Source organism: Nyctereutes procyonoides, unplaced genomic scaffold, assembly GCF_905146905.1.
Source record: "Nyctereutes procyonoides isolate TBG_1078 unplaced genomic scaffold, NYPRO_anot_genome, whole genome shotgun sequence".
NCBI classification, from domain to species: domain Eukaryota; kingdom Metazoa; phylum Chordata; class Mammalia; order Carnivora; family Canidae; genus Nyctereutes; species Nyctereutes procyonoides.
This window is the reverse complement of record NW_026575035.1, coordinates 11,745,951-11,766,546: the sequence shown is the minus strand read 5'-3', so window position 1 is coordinate 11,766,546 and position 20,596 is coordinate 11,745,951. Positions and strand designations below refer to the sequence as shown.

Below are 20,596 nucleotides of genomic sequence, written 5' to 3'. Positions count from 1 at the left end.
TGGAAAATTCATGCATCTTGTCTGCTGAAAAAGAATGATTATTGCATCTCCTTTCTGCTTCTTCAGAATGGCTTTATATATATATTTTTTCTGGTTTGAACAAGTATTCATTCAATGTTGGAGGCAGTTTTAGGAGCCCTGTCTTAAGTCATGCATGTTTTTTTTTTTTTAAGATTTATTTATTTATTCATGAGAGACACACAGAGAGAGGCAGAGACACAGCAGAGGGAGTAGCAGGCTCCCAGAGGGAGCCTGATGTGAGACTCGATCCCCGGACCCCAGGATTACGACCTGAGCCAAAGGCAGATGCTCAACCACTGAGCCACTCCGGTGTCCCGTCATGCATGCTTTTAATTAAAAAAAAAATATAAAATTGTAGGTATAATGTTTATAATGGTATAAATAGGCATACATATGGTACATAGATCAAAATGGATCTGCAAGGACTAGTCATGTTCGTGGTGAGATTTGGATCATTCAAACATATGTTTTTTTAAGTGTTCTTGTTTTTACAAAATGTTAACAAGGATATCAGATTTAGTCATCCTTTAAAGAAATCTTTAAAAATTATTCAGAGAGACTCAAATTATTGAAGAGACTAACAAACCCTTCCTGAATTTGCTGAATTAAAACTGTCTTTGTTCCAGAGGTAATTGACAAGTTTAACACCATGGCCATCATCGACGGGAAGAAGGAGCATGTGAGTCTAACAGTGGATAACGTCCACCTGGAATATGGTGTCGTGTATGAGTATGACAGCACAGCTGGGATAAAGTGTAACGTGGTGGAGAAGATGATTGAGCCCAAAGGTTTCTTCAGCCTCACTGCCAAGGTATGAGTGATCCTGGGAAAACTGAGGATTTTGTTCTAAATAAAGTAACTGACATCCTCTCCCTCCTCTACTTTAAAAAATGTAAGTAGCTGTATATGCTTCAGCTGTCAGCTCATTCAACTTTCTTTTCTTTTTTTTTCCCCCATTACTCGGTAATGCGTACAACCTTCCCTTTTATTGATCTCTTTTGGAGTACAGTGCGAAGTTAGATGGGACTCTTGCCCAGGCAAATGTTAGTTGATTTGGCAAAGGCTTCTCTGCATTTAGTTAAGTTTGCTACATCTGTTGATTCAGTATCATGAATACCTTTCAGATGGTTTTTGTGACAGGTGGTGCTTTTTTAAATGTAGATAATCCTCTGAAAAGTATTTGAAGTCATGAAATGTATTATAAGAAACTTCAAATGCTGCAAGTCTCATGTTTATTTCATAAAATTTCACAAAGCTTCGAGATCCATTTATGAATAGACCCTCATCATTTATATAATTTTTAGTTGGGAAGGAGATCACCCTTAGTCTTTAGACTAAACCAAGATACAAGGGGAGGGAGGAGCATTTTCATCCAAATAGATAAAACATGTGGTAAGTGACCCAGTGCTTGCTTTTCATGATCCTTCCACCAGGTAAATCAATAAAACCTCCTATTGGATCCTCCTCAGGTCTGAGTTTTAGTATTTCATCTGCTCTTCTATCACCCTGTGAGGATTCGGGTATTATAAGTAAGAAATATGACATATAGCTTCACTACTTTTATTTTTTCATGTTAATCTTTGTTTCATATATGTGTGGTTGAGATAGATTTAGCATTTATAGCATGTATTTTTTTTAAATTTTAGTGGGAGAAAATAAGATAGAAACCCAAATGCACTATTTCAAAATTAATTATCTTATGGTTTTGTTTTATATTCTGAAAGTCAACCTCAAAATATTCCATCTTTCTGATGGTGTTCCACCACTATGTATCTTTTGATATAGAATCTGTATTTTCAAGATGCACCCTTCCCAACCATATTATATTCTTAAGGCAATCCAGATAAGCGTTTAGAACCAGGATATTATCATCTTTTTCTAGTTATGTCAAATTTGCAAAGTTACACAAATTACTCTTATATCACAATGGTATAAGTACTGCAAATATTTCCATTTTACACATGAAGAAAAGAGAATAAAAGAAATTAAGAAATTTAACCAAGATCACATTGCTGTTCATAAACTGAGCTCTACTTTCTAGAGTAGTGATTAAACAAAAAAACTCACACTTTATATTCTGTAAGATAGGGAGGTAGAGGTGGTGAGGGAGCTCAAATAAACATAGCATCTATACATTGTATCTCTCATACAATATAAGATGTATTATATTACAAATTATTCTATTATACATGTATTATATATTATAAAAATATCAGGTAAGGGTATAATCAATCCTTGCAATCTTTGAACAGTCATAAACATGACACATAATTAATTCTTAATTCATTGGAAATTCTCCATGATCAATAGTGTGTATACACACAAGCATACACAAATGCTGTCTTACAATTGATTTAAATAGCCAAAGGGATTTATTAATTGAATACATCATATGGATGCTTTTGTCAGATAGAGCTCAGACTCTGCAACTATCATTGATTTTACTTTAGCAAGATAATTTCTTATTTATTCATTTTGTCAACAAATATATGCTATGTGCATTCTCTGTACTAGGCTCTCAGTAGAAAATAAGGATGCCGTTCGATTGGTTTTCCTTACTTACCTTTTGTTGTTCTACTAAGAAATTGAGAAAAAAAAATGTTCTGAGTGACTCTGACTAAAATATAGGTAATGTGTTACCACATCAGAGCATCCTGATTTATCCAGCAGGGAGTCTTTGAAGTCCACTCACTTCCCTCAGGCAACCTTTTATAGCTGGCAGAAAGCAAAACATGAGAGCCCAAACTACACAAGTCCATCACTTCACTGTGAGGGTTTTATTGAACGTGGAAATCCCAGGCAGCTAAGAGAAGTGTGCTGGGGAGAGTCACTCTGTTCTAGAATTGTGAAAACTTTATTTGGCTAATTTTGAAGGTTTTCTTTTCTTGTTCTGTGTGTGTGTGTGTGTGTGTGTGTGTGTGTGTATGTGTTTGTATTACTACAGATTCTTGAAGCCCTGGCTAAAAGTGATGATCATTTTGTACAAAACTGCACCAGCCTTAACTCTTTAAATGAAGTGATTCCTACTGACCTTCAGAGTAAATTCAGTGCCATTTGCAGTGAAAAAATTGAGCACATATGTCAGAGAATATCCAGTTATAAAAAGGTAAAAAGTTTTATGAATATATTTTACATGTAATTATTATTCAAATTATTTAAATGTCCAATTTAATTCAATACGTAATATTTTCATTGCTTATTTATGTACCAGTTTATTGAAATAATAACATAACATTTTAGAGTTTTTTTGAATATCTTTACATCTATTAACCTCATTTGATCTTTGTAAACCTGAAAGCTAGGTCATTATTCCACATTTTCCAAATACAATAACTGAGGCCTAAAGCATTAAATTACTTAGTAGCAAAAGATAGAGTTGGGATGTAAATCCAGGCCACCTAATTATGAAGTCAATAGTTCTTTTCCTTTTCTCTCAACAGAGGGAATAGAACTTTCAATCAGAAAGTACACAGAACACAGTCTGTTTGAAATTGATTGATTAGTACATTTATTTGACATATTTATTGAGCACAGTTTATATGCCAAGTACTATTCTTGGTGCTAGGAATATGGCAATAAAAGAGAGAAGATCTTTCCTCTCAGGGTACTTATATTTGAGTGAGGGATGCAGCAAAGAAGAAGTAAATCTCTACAGAGGCCCCAAAGCAAAAAAAAAAAAAAGGCAAAAAACAAAACAAAAACCAGGGTGGCAGGGAGAATATGGCTGGCTTAGGCAGGCACAGTGTTAAAAGCTACGGAAGCTTTTTATCTTTTGGAACTTTGGAAGGAGTTTGGATTTTCTTCTCACATCAATGGAAGCAGTTGGAAGCTTATAATCGAGGATGACTTCATTGGTTTAAGTTTTTAAAAAATGGTGCTGGGTCTTCTGTAGGAATGGATTTCAAGGTGCAAGAACGGAGGCCTAGAGACGAAGAGGAAACTATTGCAATAGTCCCAGTGAATGATGGTGGTAGCCTGGCCTATGGTGAAGATGGGGGAGACAGAGAAAATTAGATGGATTTGAAGATACAATTTAGACATAGAATTAGTAGAAATTGATCTCTAAAATACATGTATAGTAAGTTTTTTTTTCTATTATATCGATAGGAGACTAGCTAATTAAATTATTTCCCTTAAAATGAGGTTGGTTGTTTAAAATTTAATACAGCCATACTAGGAAATATTTATCTCAGTTTTTATGAATGTGAGTTAATTGTGTATGTTTTATGTTCCTGATATACTAAGTCAAGGATAAGCCTATATGTGTCCAGATATGGCTGTATGAGAATAGGGAAATGCAAAAATGAATACTTAACCATTGGTTACCTCAGGTTGAGTGGGGACAAGGAGAAGAGAGGTCACCATGGTTTTAAGACTTCTTAAAATGTTTAGCTTATGAAGTTGAATATGTATTGCTATTTTAATTCTTTATAAGTCCATTCACATGAAGAAAAATGATCCTCAAGATCACTGCTTAACTGTCACATCTGTTAATCCTCTTTCCTTGATTGCTAAGGTCAGTTCACCTACTTGAGTTTGGGAAAGATGCCATGAATATGCCTTGTGGAAGCTGAAGAACAGAAGGTTCTCTTTTTACTTCTCCCTTCTGCATAAGATAGGACAGTGCTTTGAAGTAGAAGGTCTAAACAAATGCAAATTCATATTCCCCTTTGAGCACATTTTGAAAAGAGAATTATTCTACTTCAGAAATGGATCTGTTTAAAGTATGATAGGGGTTCAGGCAGATTCCGATTGTCAAAGTTGTCAGTGTTGGGGGGGGTCATTTCTTATATTTTTCCATTCATACAAAAGTAGTAGAAATAGCCTAAAGAAATATACATTAAAAAAGTAAACTATAGGGGCACCTGGGTGGTTCAGTAGTTGAGCTTCTGCCTTTGGCTCAGGTCCTGGGATCGAGTCCCCCATCGAGCTCTCCTCAGGGAGCCTGCTTCTCCCTCTGCCTATGACTTTGCCTCTCTTTCTGCTCTCATGAGTAAATAAATAATATCTTTAAAAAATGTAAACTATATAAGTAAAAACAAAACATTAGGATGAAGGTATATTAGATAGGCTATTGATTCAGCTGCTTTAAGAAGGACCAAAATAACACGAGCTTATAACTGAAAGCTTATTTTTCGCTTACATGAAAGTTCAACTGGACTGGAGTCCAGTGGGGTGGGGTTTGATGATCTTCTAGGGCTCCTTCTATATTTTTACTATCTCGTCTAAGACATTGCCCTCTTCTACAAGGTCAAAGTCGGCTCATCAGCACCATGCCAAATTATATTCCCTCAGAAGAGAAAAGAGGAAGTGGAGAGTAAAGAGTTTATTGTTTGAGGGCATGACCCAGAATTTGTACAGCACTCCTGTTTACATCCGATTTGTCACTTACCGAAAGAGGCTGAGATATATGTTATCTCAAACTGGGCTTCCATGTACCCAACTATAAAACTCATAGAATTTTATTAATAAAATGAAGAAAGAGAGAACAGATATTAGTGGAAAATGAGCAGGTACATTTGTTTATAGGTAAAGTTATGTTACAGTCGATGGTATAGAAAGACCACCAAGGGGAAAGGGTGATAAGGTCCTCCAACTCCTGAGACTCTAGTTAGTTGCTAAAGTGGAATATTATATTTGGCCTTCAGTTTCCTGATAACCAAAATAAAAAAAGAAACACAGTCTATTACATATTTATCAGCATTCCTGTGATTTATACATGTATCTTAAGAGAAGCAAAGCTTTTCTTAGACTGAGTTCCAAAAGAAATCTCTCACACTGAATTTCAAAGAGGTGGCACCAGGAAATGTCAGGGCAGTGCCCGTAAAGATGTCCCTGAAAAAGAAATAGCAATTTGTTTTATGTGGCATATATTTTTAATACACTCCTTAATGAAACCCGATGAATTAGTCTAAAACTCAGCTTCATGGAAGAAAATTTGTTGCAGGATGGGGCGGGAAGAACAAGGAAATATTTACTAAATCTGTACCTACTATGTTGTCAACAATAACTTGAGGATGGCTGCCCTCCCACACTTACAATCTGCAGGGGAAGAAAGGTTAAAATATATGAAGTAACTAAAAATACTACTACCTAACCTACTAGGAGGTACCACCATGACTAGTTGAGTGTGCTGGCATATCATACCCTGCTCTATATGATGGTGCTCCCTGGAATTACGTAGCACACAACAGTTTATAGCAGCCTGCTACAGTATCAGACATTGCATAAGTATTTTATAGATTTCAGATATTATATAATTTTATCAACACTGTGACGTGACATATCATCTATTTCATTGATGAAATGATTGAAGCTCAGAGTGGTAACTTGCCCAAAGGCACACAGCTGAGCATAGCTGTGGAAATTGAACCTTGTTCCCTTTTATCGTAAATCTAGTTTTTGTTTGCCTACCTACATTTGATGCTATGCTATACAGCATATGTATCATTCAAATTCCACTGCTAAATTGCACTATATAGCTAAACAGTATGGGTCTGACTACAAGGGCAATAGCATTTCAGTAAAAGAGAAATCATCGTGGATGGAATAGTCGGTAAATGCTAGCTGCTCTAAGTTGGAAGGATGTGTCAGAGAGAAGAGAAGTAGAGATGACACTCAAGTAAGGAGAAACCTCTTGAGTGAAGGCAGAGCTACAGAAATGGGACTGATTTTATTGATGAAGAATTGGCATACTGCCTAGACTAGAAAGGAGGATTTGAGTTGGATACCATTAAAAAGAAAACTGGCAAAATCTGATTTTTCTAGTGATATTTTAAAGTGACATAATAATCAGATTTATTTGTAAAAAGGGCAAGTCAGTGGTGACTTGGTCTCATGTAGAAGCACTGGGGATGGAGAGAAAAGAGTCAATTCAAGTGGTGCATAGGATGTAGACTGTATACAGCTCTATGATGGATTGGTTATGGTGGATGAAGAAGATGTTATTCCTTGGTTTTTAACAAAAATGTGATTTGTGATAAACTGAAAAGTGTATGTTGGGGGTAGATTAGAAGCATCAGGGACAGGGTTTTTCCTCAAATGTTAAGGCTTCTCAAAAACACCACCCTGGCAAGTAAAAAGTATCTTCCATTTTCTCAGAAGTAACTAAGAGCCTAGAAAGCTTTTAAAGCAAAGATGGACAGGCTAATGATGGGCAGTGATTTGAGATGGTAAAAATTACATCACTAGATTTGGAAAGCTCTTGTATGTACATTATTGTTTGAGCCTCAAAACAGCCATATGTACTGAATACTCCTACCATCTGCTTCTTTCACAGGGAGGTTAAGAATTTGCTTAAGGTCACTTAGCTGGCAAGTAGCAGACTAGGTATCAGTCCTATGGAATGTTGTCTCGCTTATTTTTATTTTTAATTTTAGAAATAAAGATAAACCTATAGTCAATTAGGAGTTAAGCACTTTAAAAGATCCTTTTTCAGCATCTTTTACTGACCGTACACATATTTAGAATATTTGACTGTCTTTCTCATTAGATAGAGAAACAAGGTTAGCAAGAAAATATTTCAGGGATATTTTTTATTTGAACGAAATTCAGATAGCTAAGACAATAATAGCCTTACTAGGTTATGTAAGGTTAGCTCCATTTGTGTATCAAATGCATGTCCACAGAAAATATAGCATTTGTGAATATGTATTTTTAATTTCCACATATTTACTTTTAAACTATTATTAGTAACATATTTTTCTTCCAGATGAAGACTTCAAACACCCCTCTTTTTTGTAAAATAAAATGTATCCATAGAAACTAAAATCTCAAAGAAGCTGGCTTTCCTGCATTTTGACTCTAAAAGTTTTAGGCTTTAAAAATAGAAACAAGTTGATTTCTGCAGTTTCTATAGCCAGGCTGCTGCAATCATAATTGATTTTCTGGCCAGCTGTACAGGCCACAGATGTTTTTTAGCACATGTATGAGAGAAGTTCCGACCTTACTGGAGACCTGAATGAATCCTAAGCAGGCATTTAATCTTCTTGGGGCAGGATGTGTGGGTGATCCAGACATAAAACTATGCACTGTTTAGAGAAACATTCTTACCCTGAATTGTCCTTAGAACTCTTTTTAATTCTAGATTCATTCTCCATTGGATAATAATTCCATAATTGGGCTTATTTTGTGTATTAATGATACTTCCTCCATATAAACATTTAATGAGCTTTCAAGAGATTGTTCCTGTTTACACAAAAATATTACGTGTAGGAATCCAAAGTCCTACTTTAAATATTCCAAGTACCTTTAGTTATTAGTGCTACATAGTACCCAAATTGATATATAGATCAGGAAAATTAGGGGTAAAATTTTTTTCCACGTCCTCTTCCCTCACTACAGATTTCTTATAACTCCATGCCACAGGGGTTTCATACTTAATTGAAATGGGAGACTATCTGCAAAATATAGCAGCTTACCTTTGTATTATTTTCTACATTTAGTCAAGTGACTATAACTGGATACTAATGTGTTGTCATGGTTAATAATTCATGAATTAACTACCAATGCATTAGAAGCCTGCAGCTCCATTTCTAAGAATTACTTATGTCAATGTACAAATATGCTTTAATGTCATCTAGATTAAAAATCACTATTTCCCTTGATTCCCCCATACTTTCCTCTACCTACTGTTTCATTTCTTGAACTCTGTCCCGAAAAGAGCTCCCCATATGCCGTCTATACCTGCTATCTCACTCACCTTTCATTCTTAACACACTCAAGATGGGCTCAAGTACCACCCCCCCCCATGTAACTAGAATTACTTTTTTTTTTTTTAGATTTTATTTATTTATTCATGAGAGACAGAGACAGAGATAATAACCTAAGTGCATGTTAGGAGAGACAGAGACAGAGAGAGAGGCAGAGACACAGGCAGAGGGAGAAGCAGACTCCATGCAGGGAGCCCGAGGTGGGACTCCATCCCGGGTCTCCAGGATCACGCCCTAGGCTGAAGGTGGTGCTAAACCTCTGAGCCACCTGAGCTGCCCTGGAATGGCTCTTTTAAGGTCACTGATGACCTATATTTTTTCAAAACTCATTAACTGTCATCATCATATTCCTTGTTTTAGTGGCATCTATGCAGTTGACCTTGTACCTCTCTTTAGAAATTTTTTACTTTTGCTTGATTTTGCCTTTTCTGAGAGGCTCAGTCACAATGATGTCCTATGCTTGTTTCTTCTTTTTTCTCTGACCTCTTCATGCATCAGAACTCAGGATTTGCTCTGTCCCCTTTCCTCCCTCCACGGTTCATCCTGTAGTGATCACATTCAATCTCCTGGCCCATGTGACCTCTTCATTTGTGTCTAATAGATACCTCAGACTTCATGTGTCCAAAATAAACTCCTGATCCTGCCCTTCTACAGTTGTCATATCTGTTGTCATCTCTACCTTAGGATGAGACCCATCCTGTGCATTGATCAGTCTGAAAAGCTTTCGTGCATTTTTTACTCCTGGCTCCCACATACCATTCTCTTGGCTCTACCTTCACAACATGCAGCCTTTTCTCATCGCTCCGATTACACATACCCTAGGGTGACCCAGCATTGTCTCTCCCACAAGTGGTCTTCCTGCGTCCATCCTTGCCCACCAACAGTCTATTCTGAAAGGCTGTGAATCTCAATCACAGTAAGAGCTAAATCGTTCCAAAGGTCTCTGAGCTCCTATTTGATCTGTGCCTTCCTTCTACCCATAATTTCCCCACTCCCATGTTCTTCCCCTTTCCCCTCACTCTCTGCTTTGGCCACACTAGATGTTCATTGAAGCATACTATCCTTGGGGTTTTTGCATTGGATGTTCACTCTGCTGGGAAAGCTTTTTCTTCTTGTACCCGCATTCCCAACTCTCCCTTCCTTCAAAATTTTGCTTAAATGTCAACCTCTCAATGAGGGTTATAATTGGCAATGCATTCTTCACCTCACCACTGAAACTCTCAGCCCTCTTTTCCTGCTCCATTTTGTTTTCAACTGTACTTATCATCTTCTAGGATAATATAATTGACTTATGTTTATTGTTGGCCTCTCCTCTCACTAGAACATAACCTCCCAGAAGGCAGAAATCTGTTTCACTCACTGATGTTTCCCAGCATGCCTAGAACAGTGCCTGGTTTAGAAAGCCCTCAATGTGTAATTGTTGGATGGATGAATAAAAGTGGAGTAAGTTTGGGCTACACTATCCAAAATAGGTTTAAAGTGCTGTGTGTCCCAACTCACCTTCCCCCACACCCTATACATTTCTTTATCACAAAATCAAAATTTTTGTTTATGGAAAATAGCTTTTTTGGTCTTTCTTTGTGAGCATCTCCAAAGCAGATTAGTGAACTCAGTGTTGTCTTTGATGTTTCTAAGAAAGATGCCAGGTTCATGTTGGCAGGGCCATTGCTACTGGATGGCCTGACCGCGGCCTGTTCTTATGCATGTGCTACAGTCAAGAACTGTACCTACCTCATTTTAGGTTTGCGTTACAGAAGGGTGTCCCAATTAAACATGTGGGCATGCTGTCTAGGAGTACATTTTTTGATCTATAAAATGTATTCATCACATTTCCAGGACCCATGACTATGGTCCTTCCTTCACCTCCCCCTTTCCTAGAGACAGCCTAGAAAGGAAGACAGCCCTGCTTTCATCAGCTTCTATCTTCATCAAGAGAGGCCCTTAGCAAAGGAGTTTCCTGTCTGACACTCTCTGAAAGAGGTCAAGCACATTTAAGCATGGTCACACAACCGTTCTGAGTGTGTGAGGAAAGGGAACATACTATGTTCATAAGCATTTGTATTTAGGTACATGTTAGAAAGTTAGAGGAAACTGGTCGCACTGGAGAGGGAATCTTATCCCTTCTCTATCTGATCACTCTAGTAACACCTCATCCCATCACTCTGTTCACTTCCTTCTTAGCATTTACCAAATTTTTCATTGTCTGGCTATTATAATTATTATGTAATTGTTACATATGCACATAGTTACAGGTATATATATATATACACACACACACACATTACATATACTTGTAGTAATATAATTGTTATATATAAGAATATTCTTTTTTTTTTTTTATTTGAGTCCTCTACTAGACTAAGTACTCTATGAGGGCAAGGACTGTATCCCCAGCATTTACTGCAGAGTCTGGGAATAGATGCTTCTCTTTATATGTTTGAATAAATATGTAAAGAGTTAAAATGAAAGAAGGCAGGGGACTGTTAAGTGAGTTGAGCATCTGCCTTTGGCTCAGGTCATGATCTCAGGGTCCTGGGATCAAGCCCCAAGTTGGGCTCTTTGCTCAGCGGAGAATTTGCTTCTCTCTCTATCTCCCTCTGCCCTTCCCCTCATGCTCTCTCTCACACTCTTTCTCAAATAAGTAAATAAAAATCTATTTAAAATAAATAAATAAAATAAAATGGAAAAAGGCAAAAGGAGCATACCTGTCTATTGTGGTCAATGCTATGCCACAATGCTGTGCCTTTCTTTGTACCATGGGGACTTATCTGAGAGTTTTGTCCTGCAACTACAATGGAAAAGATCTTCTGAGTGCAAGTTTGCATCTGGCCTTAAATTCTAAGTCTTTCCCAGATAAGTCTTCAGGTCACAGTTTCTTTATTATAAAGTAAGGGCATAGACCAGAAATTCTCTAAATTACTCCCACTCTTTAGGTGTTTCAGATAGTATCACTATATATTATTATCAAATTTGTTAGGAATTTTGTTGACAATTCCCTGCATTTCCACCACTCTCATTTTGATTCCTACTGTGTATTGGTACTTGACTGAGCTACATAGCTTCAGACATGTGATTTGAAGGCACAGTTTCATATACAGGTAACATAGTTCATATTCTAATGATGAGCTTATATTTATAAAATGTGATTTTTAGTATCATATCTTTATTTTTTAATTTAACCTAGGAAAGTTACACAGTAACCAATGTTAGTGTTAAATTTTGATCCTTCAGTGCCCAAATTACTACTCTACTAGTAGAATAAATAAATCTGCTTTCAGTTTTCAAGCAAGAAGACAGCACAGAGATTATTTCATCCATATTCCTCATTTTACTAGGGATGGTAAAAAGATAGTGACTTGCCCAGCATCATATCCGTTATAGGCTAAACTAAACATAACTAAAACACACATAGCTTGTGGCTCTTTGTCCTTTGCTTTGAAAGTATAATCCACCCTATGAGATGACTCTTTATGGTGCACAAGGCATGGAATTTATCATCCACTGAGATAGAGATAAGAAATTAATTCATAATTATAAGAAGGGTTACAATATGCTGTAACCTAGCACACAATCAAGGATATTGGACCTAGATGAAGACATATGTAGGCCTGATGATGACTTCATAGGAGCTGAAAAATGCATAGAAGTAAGTTTGGCAATGAGGGAAGAAGAATATTCTAGGCTCACCAAAAAGCCTGTACAAAGACCGAGAATGAGTAGACCGTATGGGAGAGGATCTGAGTGAAGGCAAGAAGAAGCCTAGGGGGCAAGGGAGAGAGAGCTTGAGATAATAACCTAGGTGCAGATCGGACTTTGGGTGGCCATATAGACCACACAACAAGGAATAGATGGGTTTGGATTGCAAGGTTCTAAGTAGTAGATTGGCCATTCTTGGAAGTTGTGTGAATCCCTTGAGTATCACTTTATTTCCAATGGCGTAAAAGCTGAGTCCACACCAGTCTTCAGACTGATCCTGACCCAACTGCTCAGCAGTGATTCGCAGGAGACACGGCAGTACAGTTGGTTCTGCCCATTGTCCTACCCTTCTGGGTCAACACCACCATGCCTTGCTGTCTAACCTGTTCACAGACTCAGGTTTGGACTGGCTTTTGACAATGGTTAGAATAGTCCACTCTTGACCCGGTGGCAGCTACCCACTTCTACCACTTTGCCTTACTTTAAGTGGTGTGTCCCTCTTGTATCCGAGGATGGCAATTTGAGTTCTCTGTCAGACTCTCAGCTGCTAGCAGCCTGGGGATTTGAGTTTTAATAAGTGCTATTGGTCACTTGAATTTGTTTCTTTTAGCATCTAACTTGTAATCAGAGTTTCAAAAGAATCCTATGCATTGCTGCCTATATTGCTTTACTTTATTAAGAATGTGTGGGTTTTAAAATAATGGTTTAATTTCCAGCAACTTATAATTTATTTCACTTGTTCCAGTTGACATGATTTTATTTTTTATTTTTTATTTTTTATTTTTTAATTTTTTTATTTATTTTATGATAGTCACAGAGAGAGAGAGAGAGAGAGAGAGAGAGAGAGAGAGGCAGAGACATTGGCAGAGGGAGAAGCAGGCTCCATGCACCGGGAGCCCGACGTGGGATTCGATCCGGGGTCTCCAGAATCGCGCCCTGGGCCAAAGGCAGGCGCCAAACCGCTGCGCCACCCAGGGATCCCTGATTTTATTTTTTAATATTTTGTTATGGATGGTGGAAGTTAGGAACACTGTGTTCAACTGGTTTTTATTTCTTCTTTAATTTACAGTTTTCACGTGTCCTGAAGAATAGAGCCTGGCCCACCTTTAAACAGGCCAAATCTAAAATCTCCCCATTACATAGCAGTGATTTCTGCCCTACCAACTGTCATGTCAACATAATGGAAGTTTCCTATCCCAAAACATCAACCTCCCTGGGGAGTGCATTTGGTGTTCAGCTGGATAGTAGGAAGCATAATTCTCATGATAAAGAAAATAAATCTGAGCAAGGTATGTTAGCTTTTGAAACTTTCTCAAATCATGAAGAGTAATGTAGGCAATTGTTAACTATCCCAGCATCCCTGAAATAGGATAGATTCCTGGTGTATAAACAAGTCTGAATTTTATAAAGACAGGATTCCTCTTATAATCATTTGGATAATTATCCGTAAATGTTTATAGAATAAAAAAGGAGTTTTGCAGTTTTATTATTTTTTTCCTCTAAGAAGAATGATTGTTCTTGCCTTCATTACATGCATGTTGGGCACTGCTTATCCTGCTGTGAAAACCAGTAGTCTGAAATGGCCCTTATATAACTATAACAAAAATGCAGGTGGAGCAGCTTTAGAGATGCACAATGCCATTCCCCACCATCACAGTAGAGCATGAGATTGAAAGATATTTTAATCACAACTGTCTTTAACTCTCTCGCTTTAACTCCTGAATTAAATTCAGCACTGGTTTGGCATTTTATTTTATGTAAGCCTGTGTCTAGAATGAATTGCACTGGAACATTCCTGTAAGTTAAAGGTCATATATATTATTCTGGAATGATTTTAACTCCTCAGGGAAACTGAGTCCAATGGTGTACATTCAGCACACAATCACAACCATGGCAGCTCCTTCAGGTCTGTCTCTGGGACAACAGGATGGGCATGGGCTCCGGTACTTGTTAAAAGAAGAAGACCTAGAAACCCAAGATATTTATCAGAAACTATTGGGCAAACTTCAGACTGCACTGAAAGAGGTGGAAATGTGTGTTTGTCAAATTGATGAGTAAGTATTTTATTTACTATACTTTTATTTATTTATTTATTTTTATTTACTATACTTTTAAATGTGCCTAATAAAATAGCTGGAAAACCTGGCTTTTGAATATCTATCACTCTCTTTCATTTTTAGAAAAGTAGGATTTTGTGGGTGTATGTAAATCCTATAGATGCTCTTCATTTCAGCACCTCAAAAGTGATATAACGTGGCAAATATATAGATACATATTTTAAGGAAGTATTTAATACCAGGGAAGAGAACAACAAAATTCTGTCTATAGAAAACACAAAGTCTCAATGTGAAAATATTAAATTAAAAAATATGATTGAAAGATTGCCAACTAAGTATACAGATTTCCTGGTATCCTTTATACAGCAGAACACAGTATTTGATGTATATACACTCAATAGATGTATATGAAAAATATGTAACAAATCTTTAATATACTTGTTAAATGAGTAAATGCAAAATCATGTATCTCTAGGACCAATGACACCCCCTCTTTTTCTGATTGAATTAATGGTTTACTAAACAAGAACCCAAACAGCTGTGCCAGTCATTTGGAAATTTTTACCAAGAATGGAGAAGAGGAGGAAGTTAATTAAAATGGTTCCAAAGAGGTTGACTCTGATTCTTATTTAAAACTTTGATGGTTGGACAATTGCCTCAACTCTGTGGGATGATTTCCCACATCATGATGTGTGATTATATATTACAGCTAGTCAAGGCAACTCTGTATAGTCACAAGAACATGGGGGTTTGGGGTAGTTTGGTCTCTCATGTACTAAACAGGATGAAGAATAATAACAAATTACAAGTCTGTGGTGAAAACTGCAAGAATTAATATAAAAAACACCAGCACAGTGCCTAACATTGTGCTTGCTCATCATTCAAAGGGTTGAAATTGGTGAATATATCTGAAGTTGGTAGAATCTGAAAATAGTATAGACACCATTATCCTCTTTTTATTGTACTCTCTTTATGAAGTTACACATTTAGATTGCTGCCAGATGTGTATTAATTCCCCCCACATACATCATCCTGTACTTCCCTGGATAATTCAGTTTTGACATAAAATATTTAAAACTTATACTAAGCCTTCTTTTGTAATTGGACATTATGCTAATAAAATCTTAATTGGCATAATCTCTTATTTTACACATCTTTGAAATTTGGAGATCAAAATCACCAATTAGATGCATCATATTTCTAAGGCGATCTTTAGATAGTTACTATTTACTATGCTAATTTGTTCTGACATTTTTATGAGTTAATTTAGATTTGAAATTCTGTTTTCCTATTTTTAATACACTAGTTTTTAAAAAAATTGTTTATTACATCAGTATATTATATTGTGACTGCCCCATTTACAGATGAATTAAATAGTTTGGGTTGCTAAGAGAAAAAGTGCCTATTTTTAGGCAACTGTATGATACTTTGGATTGTTTGAGAATGGCCTTGTGACACATAAGTTAATATCTTAGGGCATTATATTTTGTTTTATTTAGTAAATGGAATTTTATTGTATGATATGTTCTATTTTAGAAACCAGTTTTTTTTTCTCCCTAAAGTATTTAGGAAGTGCACAGAGTAAGAATCTTTATTAATAAAGCAATAAATAGTGGCACTGAATCATGTATCCTAGCTCCCGGAGGGATTTTAGGAGAACATCTGGACCAATCCCACACTGCCAGTTGGACGAAGAGTTATTATTCCTGTTTTTCAGACGAGTCCTTTACCAACAGCAGGATTATTGATGTGCCTGAGCAGATACTACCTCAGAGACCAGGCCTCTAATGCATGACTACTCAGCACTTCCTGGCAGTTGTCCAGACTATGTCTGTCTTTGTTAATTTATTGATTTTTTTAAGTTTAGCTATTGTAGATATATTTTCAAGAAAACAGAGCCAAAGAGCTCCGTACTTTACTTGGCTTAAAATGCTTTATATTTAAAGCACTCATTGAAGAAAGGAGTTAAGCTATTTTTATTAACCAAAACTACTTAAAATAATTACCTATTTTTACTTAAGATTTTCCCACTCTGTTATTCTAAAAGCTTTTCCCCTACTGTGCATGTTTATTAGGAAAATGACATGAAATGCACAAGTGATTTGAGAAACTTCCTTGGTCTTCTCTGTGTGCACCATATAATTTAGTTCTAAATATAAATATGTTCCACATAATTCAATGTGCAATATAATCCCTTTAAAACAGTGCCGTTGTCCAAGTGCCTGGATTCCCTATTGCCCCATTCAGAGATGCTGCAGTGCAGTCGAGCTTGACAAATTATTTAAAAAGCTAGTTACCAAACAATTTTCTCACCATGTAGTAATTATTCTTGGTCAGACATATATGCCTCTGCAGAGTGGAGAAGCAGATCTCAGATACTTTGCCAAGTTTTAAGAGAAACTGCCTCACAACATTGCATTGCTGGCCTTTCTAGAAATCCTTCATTCCTGGGAAAGGGCCTGGTACTGAGCTTATCTGTTTACCCTGCCACTTGGGAACACTTCTCCTAGAAATAAAATTTCCTTTAACACATAGGCATTCCACTAAATGCTTCTACTTCCTTTAGATCCAAAGGTGGGACTAGAGGCACATTTGTTGTCTACTAACATGAAATAAGGTGATGTTATGAATTTATTCTATGTTTCCTGTCTCATTGACGCTAAATACTTTTGTCCTTCAATGAGCTATTTTCTGGGTAATGACAGTTAGGTACCAGACATAAGTAGAGGGCAAAATAATTTGTAGATAATCCAAAACCATTGATGGGATTTTAAAATACAGCATTTTGTGTATTCTCTCAGGAGAGAGATGAATAGAGTTCTGGGAGCTAGTGAAGATAGGAAAGCGGAGAACAGGCCTGCATTTTATAGGTGCCAGATGCCCCAGACTAAGTGGTGAACAGACTGCACTGTGGGACACTTAGTGAGCTGGGCTTACAAGTAGGAATGGTAGGGCTGTTGGTGGAATTATCTTTGAGGTTTGCCTAAGCATTTTGCTGGTAAATGTATGAAAAGAGGGCCCAGCTTCCTAAATACTAACTTGTACTAAAGGGCTTATGTACCAGGCACAATTTTATCAGTATATGCACTGCTTGATTTCATCCCTACAGTCCCTCTGTGATGTGGGTTATGAAACACAAGGACATATCACATTAAATCTCAAACTTAAATTTGTGCCTAAATCTGAATTGTAGATCTTCCTTCTTCTCAGTAAAGTGTTCCTCGTCTCTTCAGTTCTGCAAGCCAGAGTCTGGGTATTATCTTTGATTCTTCTCTTTCATGCCCCTTCACCTCCAGTAGCTTATCAAGTTTTGTCAGCTATACCTCAGAATATATCTGCTCTGTCATGTTAGACTGCGTTACCATTGTTCCCCGACCAGTGTCCACTGTAGGGTTTTCCAGCTGTGCCCCTCTAAAGCATTCTACATTCAGCAGATGCCGGAGGGATCTGTAAATGTAAATCATGCTAGAATTCTGCTTAAAACCATTTAATAACATTGCAATGCCATTGAAATCATATCAGCTACATTATTGGGGCCTGTGTGGCCCAATGCAATCTGCCCCTGTGTGGCCCAGTGCAATCTGCCCCTGTCTCCAAATTCATTTCTCTGAGCTCCAGTCACACTAGTCTTTTTCTGATTCTAGAATATCACAAATCTCTGCCCAGTCAGTACTGCTCCCGAAGTCTGCAGCTGTCATTCTAGGTTCTCAAGTGTCAGACTAATGGGTGATCTATAGATCACTTCATCTGGTGCCTACTTCCCCAGGATGAAGTTGATACTCCTATATCCCAGTCACATCTCTCATTCTTCTAGGTACCCTATTCTCTATACGGCTGTTTTGGGGTTTATGTTCACAAAACCTCTAAAGCCTCACAGACTTTAAACAACAGGATTTCTCTCTTGCTCATTCTCTATGCCTATCTGGGTCACAGGGTTTCTGCCCCACATTGACCTCACTCAAGAGTTCAGACTGACAAAGCCCCCATCAACTGGAATGTCTCTGATTGTCACATCAGTAAGAGGGAATGAGGTAGGTTTTATACTTACTAAAAGACTTGTACCTAGAAGGGACTCCAGTTACCTCCGCTTACGTCATCCTGGTGAAAATAAGCTACATGGTCATTCTTACCCTCATGGGGTAGGGCAGGCCACCCAGTTGTGTGTGCAGGAGAACTGGGAGGTAGTGGACAACATCAATGACGCCTGTCCTCCCTCCAGAATGTATAAATTTATAGGCAAGGAGGGGATATTCTGATTATTTTACAAAATATGTCTATACATGTGTGTCTCACTCACCGTCTCTAAAATGGGGATTATCACCATAATAATAGTCATACCTACTTCATAAGGAGGTTTTAGGAATTAAGTACTTAGTGTAGTGACTGGCATAAGGGCTCAACAAATGTTAGGTCTGATGAAAATGATAAAGATGATATTTAAGTCTCAGTTTAATAGAAAGACACACGGGTGGATGCAGGATACTATATACAAAATATTTACTCATCAAGGATATGAAGAGATTGGACTGCTCAAGATTTTAATTGAGAATTAATTAAAATCCTGAGTCCTAGAGTAGATAGCTAAATAGTGTAAATGAGCAAAAGTGAAAGAAAACTATTTCTGTATGCACAAATATTATAAAACTTTATGCATTACTATTACTTTTAAGAATCTAGAAATTTTATGCAAAAACATGGTGTCAAAAAACACTGTTTTTCTATCATTTGTTTGTAAGCCTAACACTTGTTCCCACAGGGTCAGTGCAAGCATGATTGCAGCTGTTTAAAATGAAAAGCAAATATGTGGACATAATTCATTTGACTTTGAAAAAAATGAGTATGCGCAGCCCCATGACTTCTAATTTAAAAGATACATAAAGCACAGAGTACTCCTTGAAAAATGAGAACTCCTGCATGCCCTTCCTCTTTGGTATTCAGAGTTTATCTGTCAGTGTAGTACAGAGCTTGGGTAATTGGAGTTAATCTAATGTTTTAAGCTTTTGGGCGGAGGGAGTAAATAAATACCCATCTATCTTCCAAGACATAAAAGTATCTCTGCAAATAGAAAAACTGTGCTTAAAATAATTTATAACTTCACAGGGCCTCGAGCAATGTAACACAGCCCCCTTATTTTCAGTGATATCTAAAAGGTATAAAATGCCAAAATATTATTATTCAAATGTTATCTCCCAATGAGACCTTCCCTGACTCCACTATTTGCAGCTCCATCTCCCTTACCTTCTTTATTTTCCTTCTTAACATTTGTTGCCATGTGATATACTATACGATTGACTTGTTTATGGTTTGTTTCCTCCCAGTAGAATCTAAGCTCCAAGAGGACAGGGGCTTTTGTTTGTTTTGTAAACTCCTGTGTGCACAGCACCAAAACAATGCATGGAATAATAGATGTGTCTAATTAACTAATTAGTGAAATCTCTTAACAAATATTTACTTGATGCACAGCATTGGCTTTGACATATGGATTACACATAAGAGGTATGAGACAGTCCTGTAGTCTGGAAGTAAAACAAACATGACACTCCTATGGAAAAATGAGTGTAGAGATACGTACATATGTGCTGTTGACCAGAACGGAATGTCATCAGTACCTGGTAAATGAGAAGGTGGTTGTTGGCTGAAGAAGCCACGCAAGGGCCCTTTGTTAAGATATGGTTTAATTCATTCTGCAAGTTTTACAGTATTTCATTTGATAGCAAAGACCAATTCCACGTTTGCATGAATTTGAGTTAGTACTAACAGAAACCTTTTACGGGCCAGACGTTCAAGGTTGGAGTGATGGAATCCATGCTACTCAAAGTCCATATCAAGGGCAATGCCCATTCAGAAATTCAGATTGTGTTTTAGTCTTCAGCCAAGTGAAAGAGCTTTTCATTTGGGCAGATTCACAACATGCCATTGTGACTAGATTGTGGATGATATGGCGGTAGCCCCTGCTGCCTCCTATCCTCACATTGTGTGTGACTCTCTTTAACGTCTTTGGTCATGATGGCCAGAACACCTGCTTTTATGAGCAGTGAGAAAGATTGGTCACAATATTCTCCCTGTCAAATAAAGACAGCTTGGGAGAAATCCAAGGCAGGGGTAGATGGG

General features: G+C 37.2%; 1 protein-coding gene across 1 annotated transcript in view; it reads left to right on the top strand.

The window, feature by feature from the left end:
- Positions 1-20,596, top strand: part of PREX2 (phosphatidylinositol-3,4,5-trisphosphate dependent Rac exchange factor 2) — a 283,936-nt gene that overhangs the window by 153,273 nt on the left and 110,067 nt on the right. The window contains exons 22-25 of the mRNA XM_055318289.1: positions 648-832; positions 2,966-3,127; positions 13,498-13,717; positions 14,275-14,482. Of these exons, the coding sequence (XP_055174264.1) occupies positions 648-832; positions 2,966-3,127; positions 13,498-13,717; positions 14,275-14,482 (775 nt within the window). The remainder of the gene's footprint in view (positions 1-647; positions 833-2,965; positions 3,128-13,497; positions 13,718-14,274; positions 14,483-20,596) is intronic.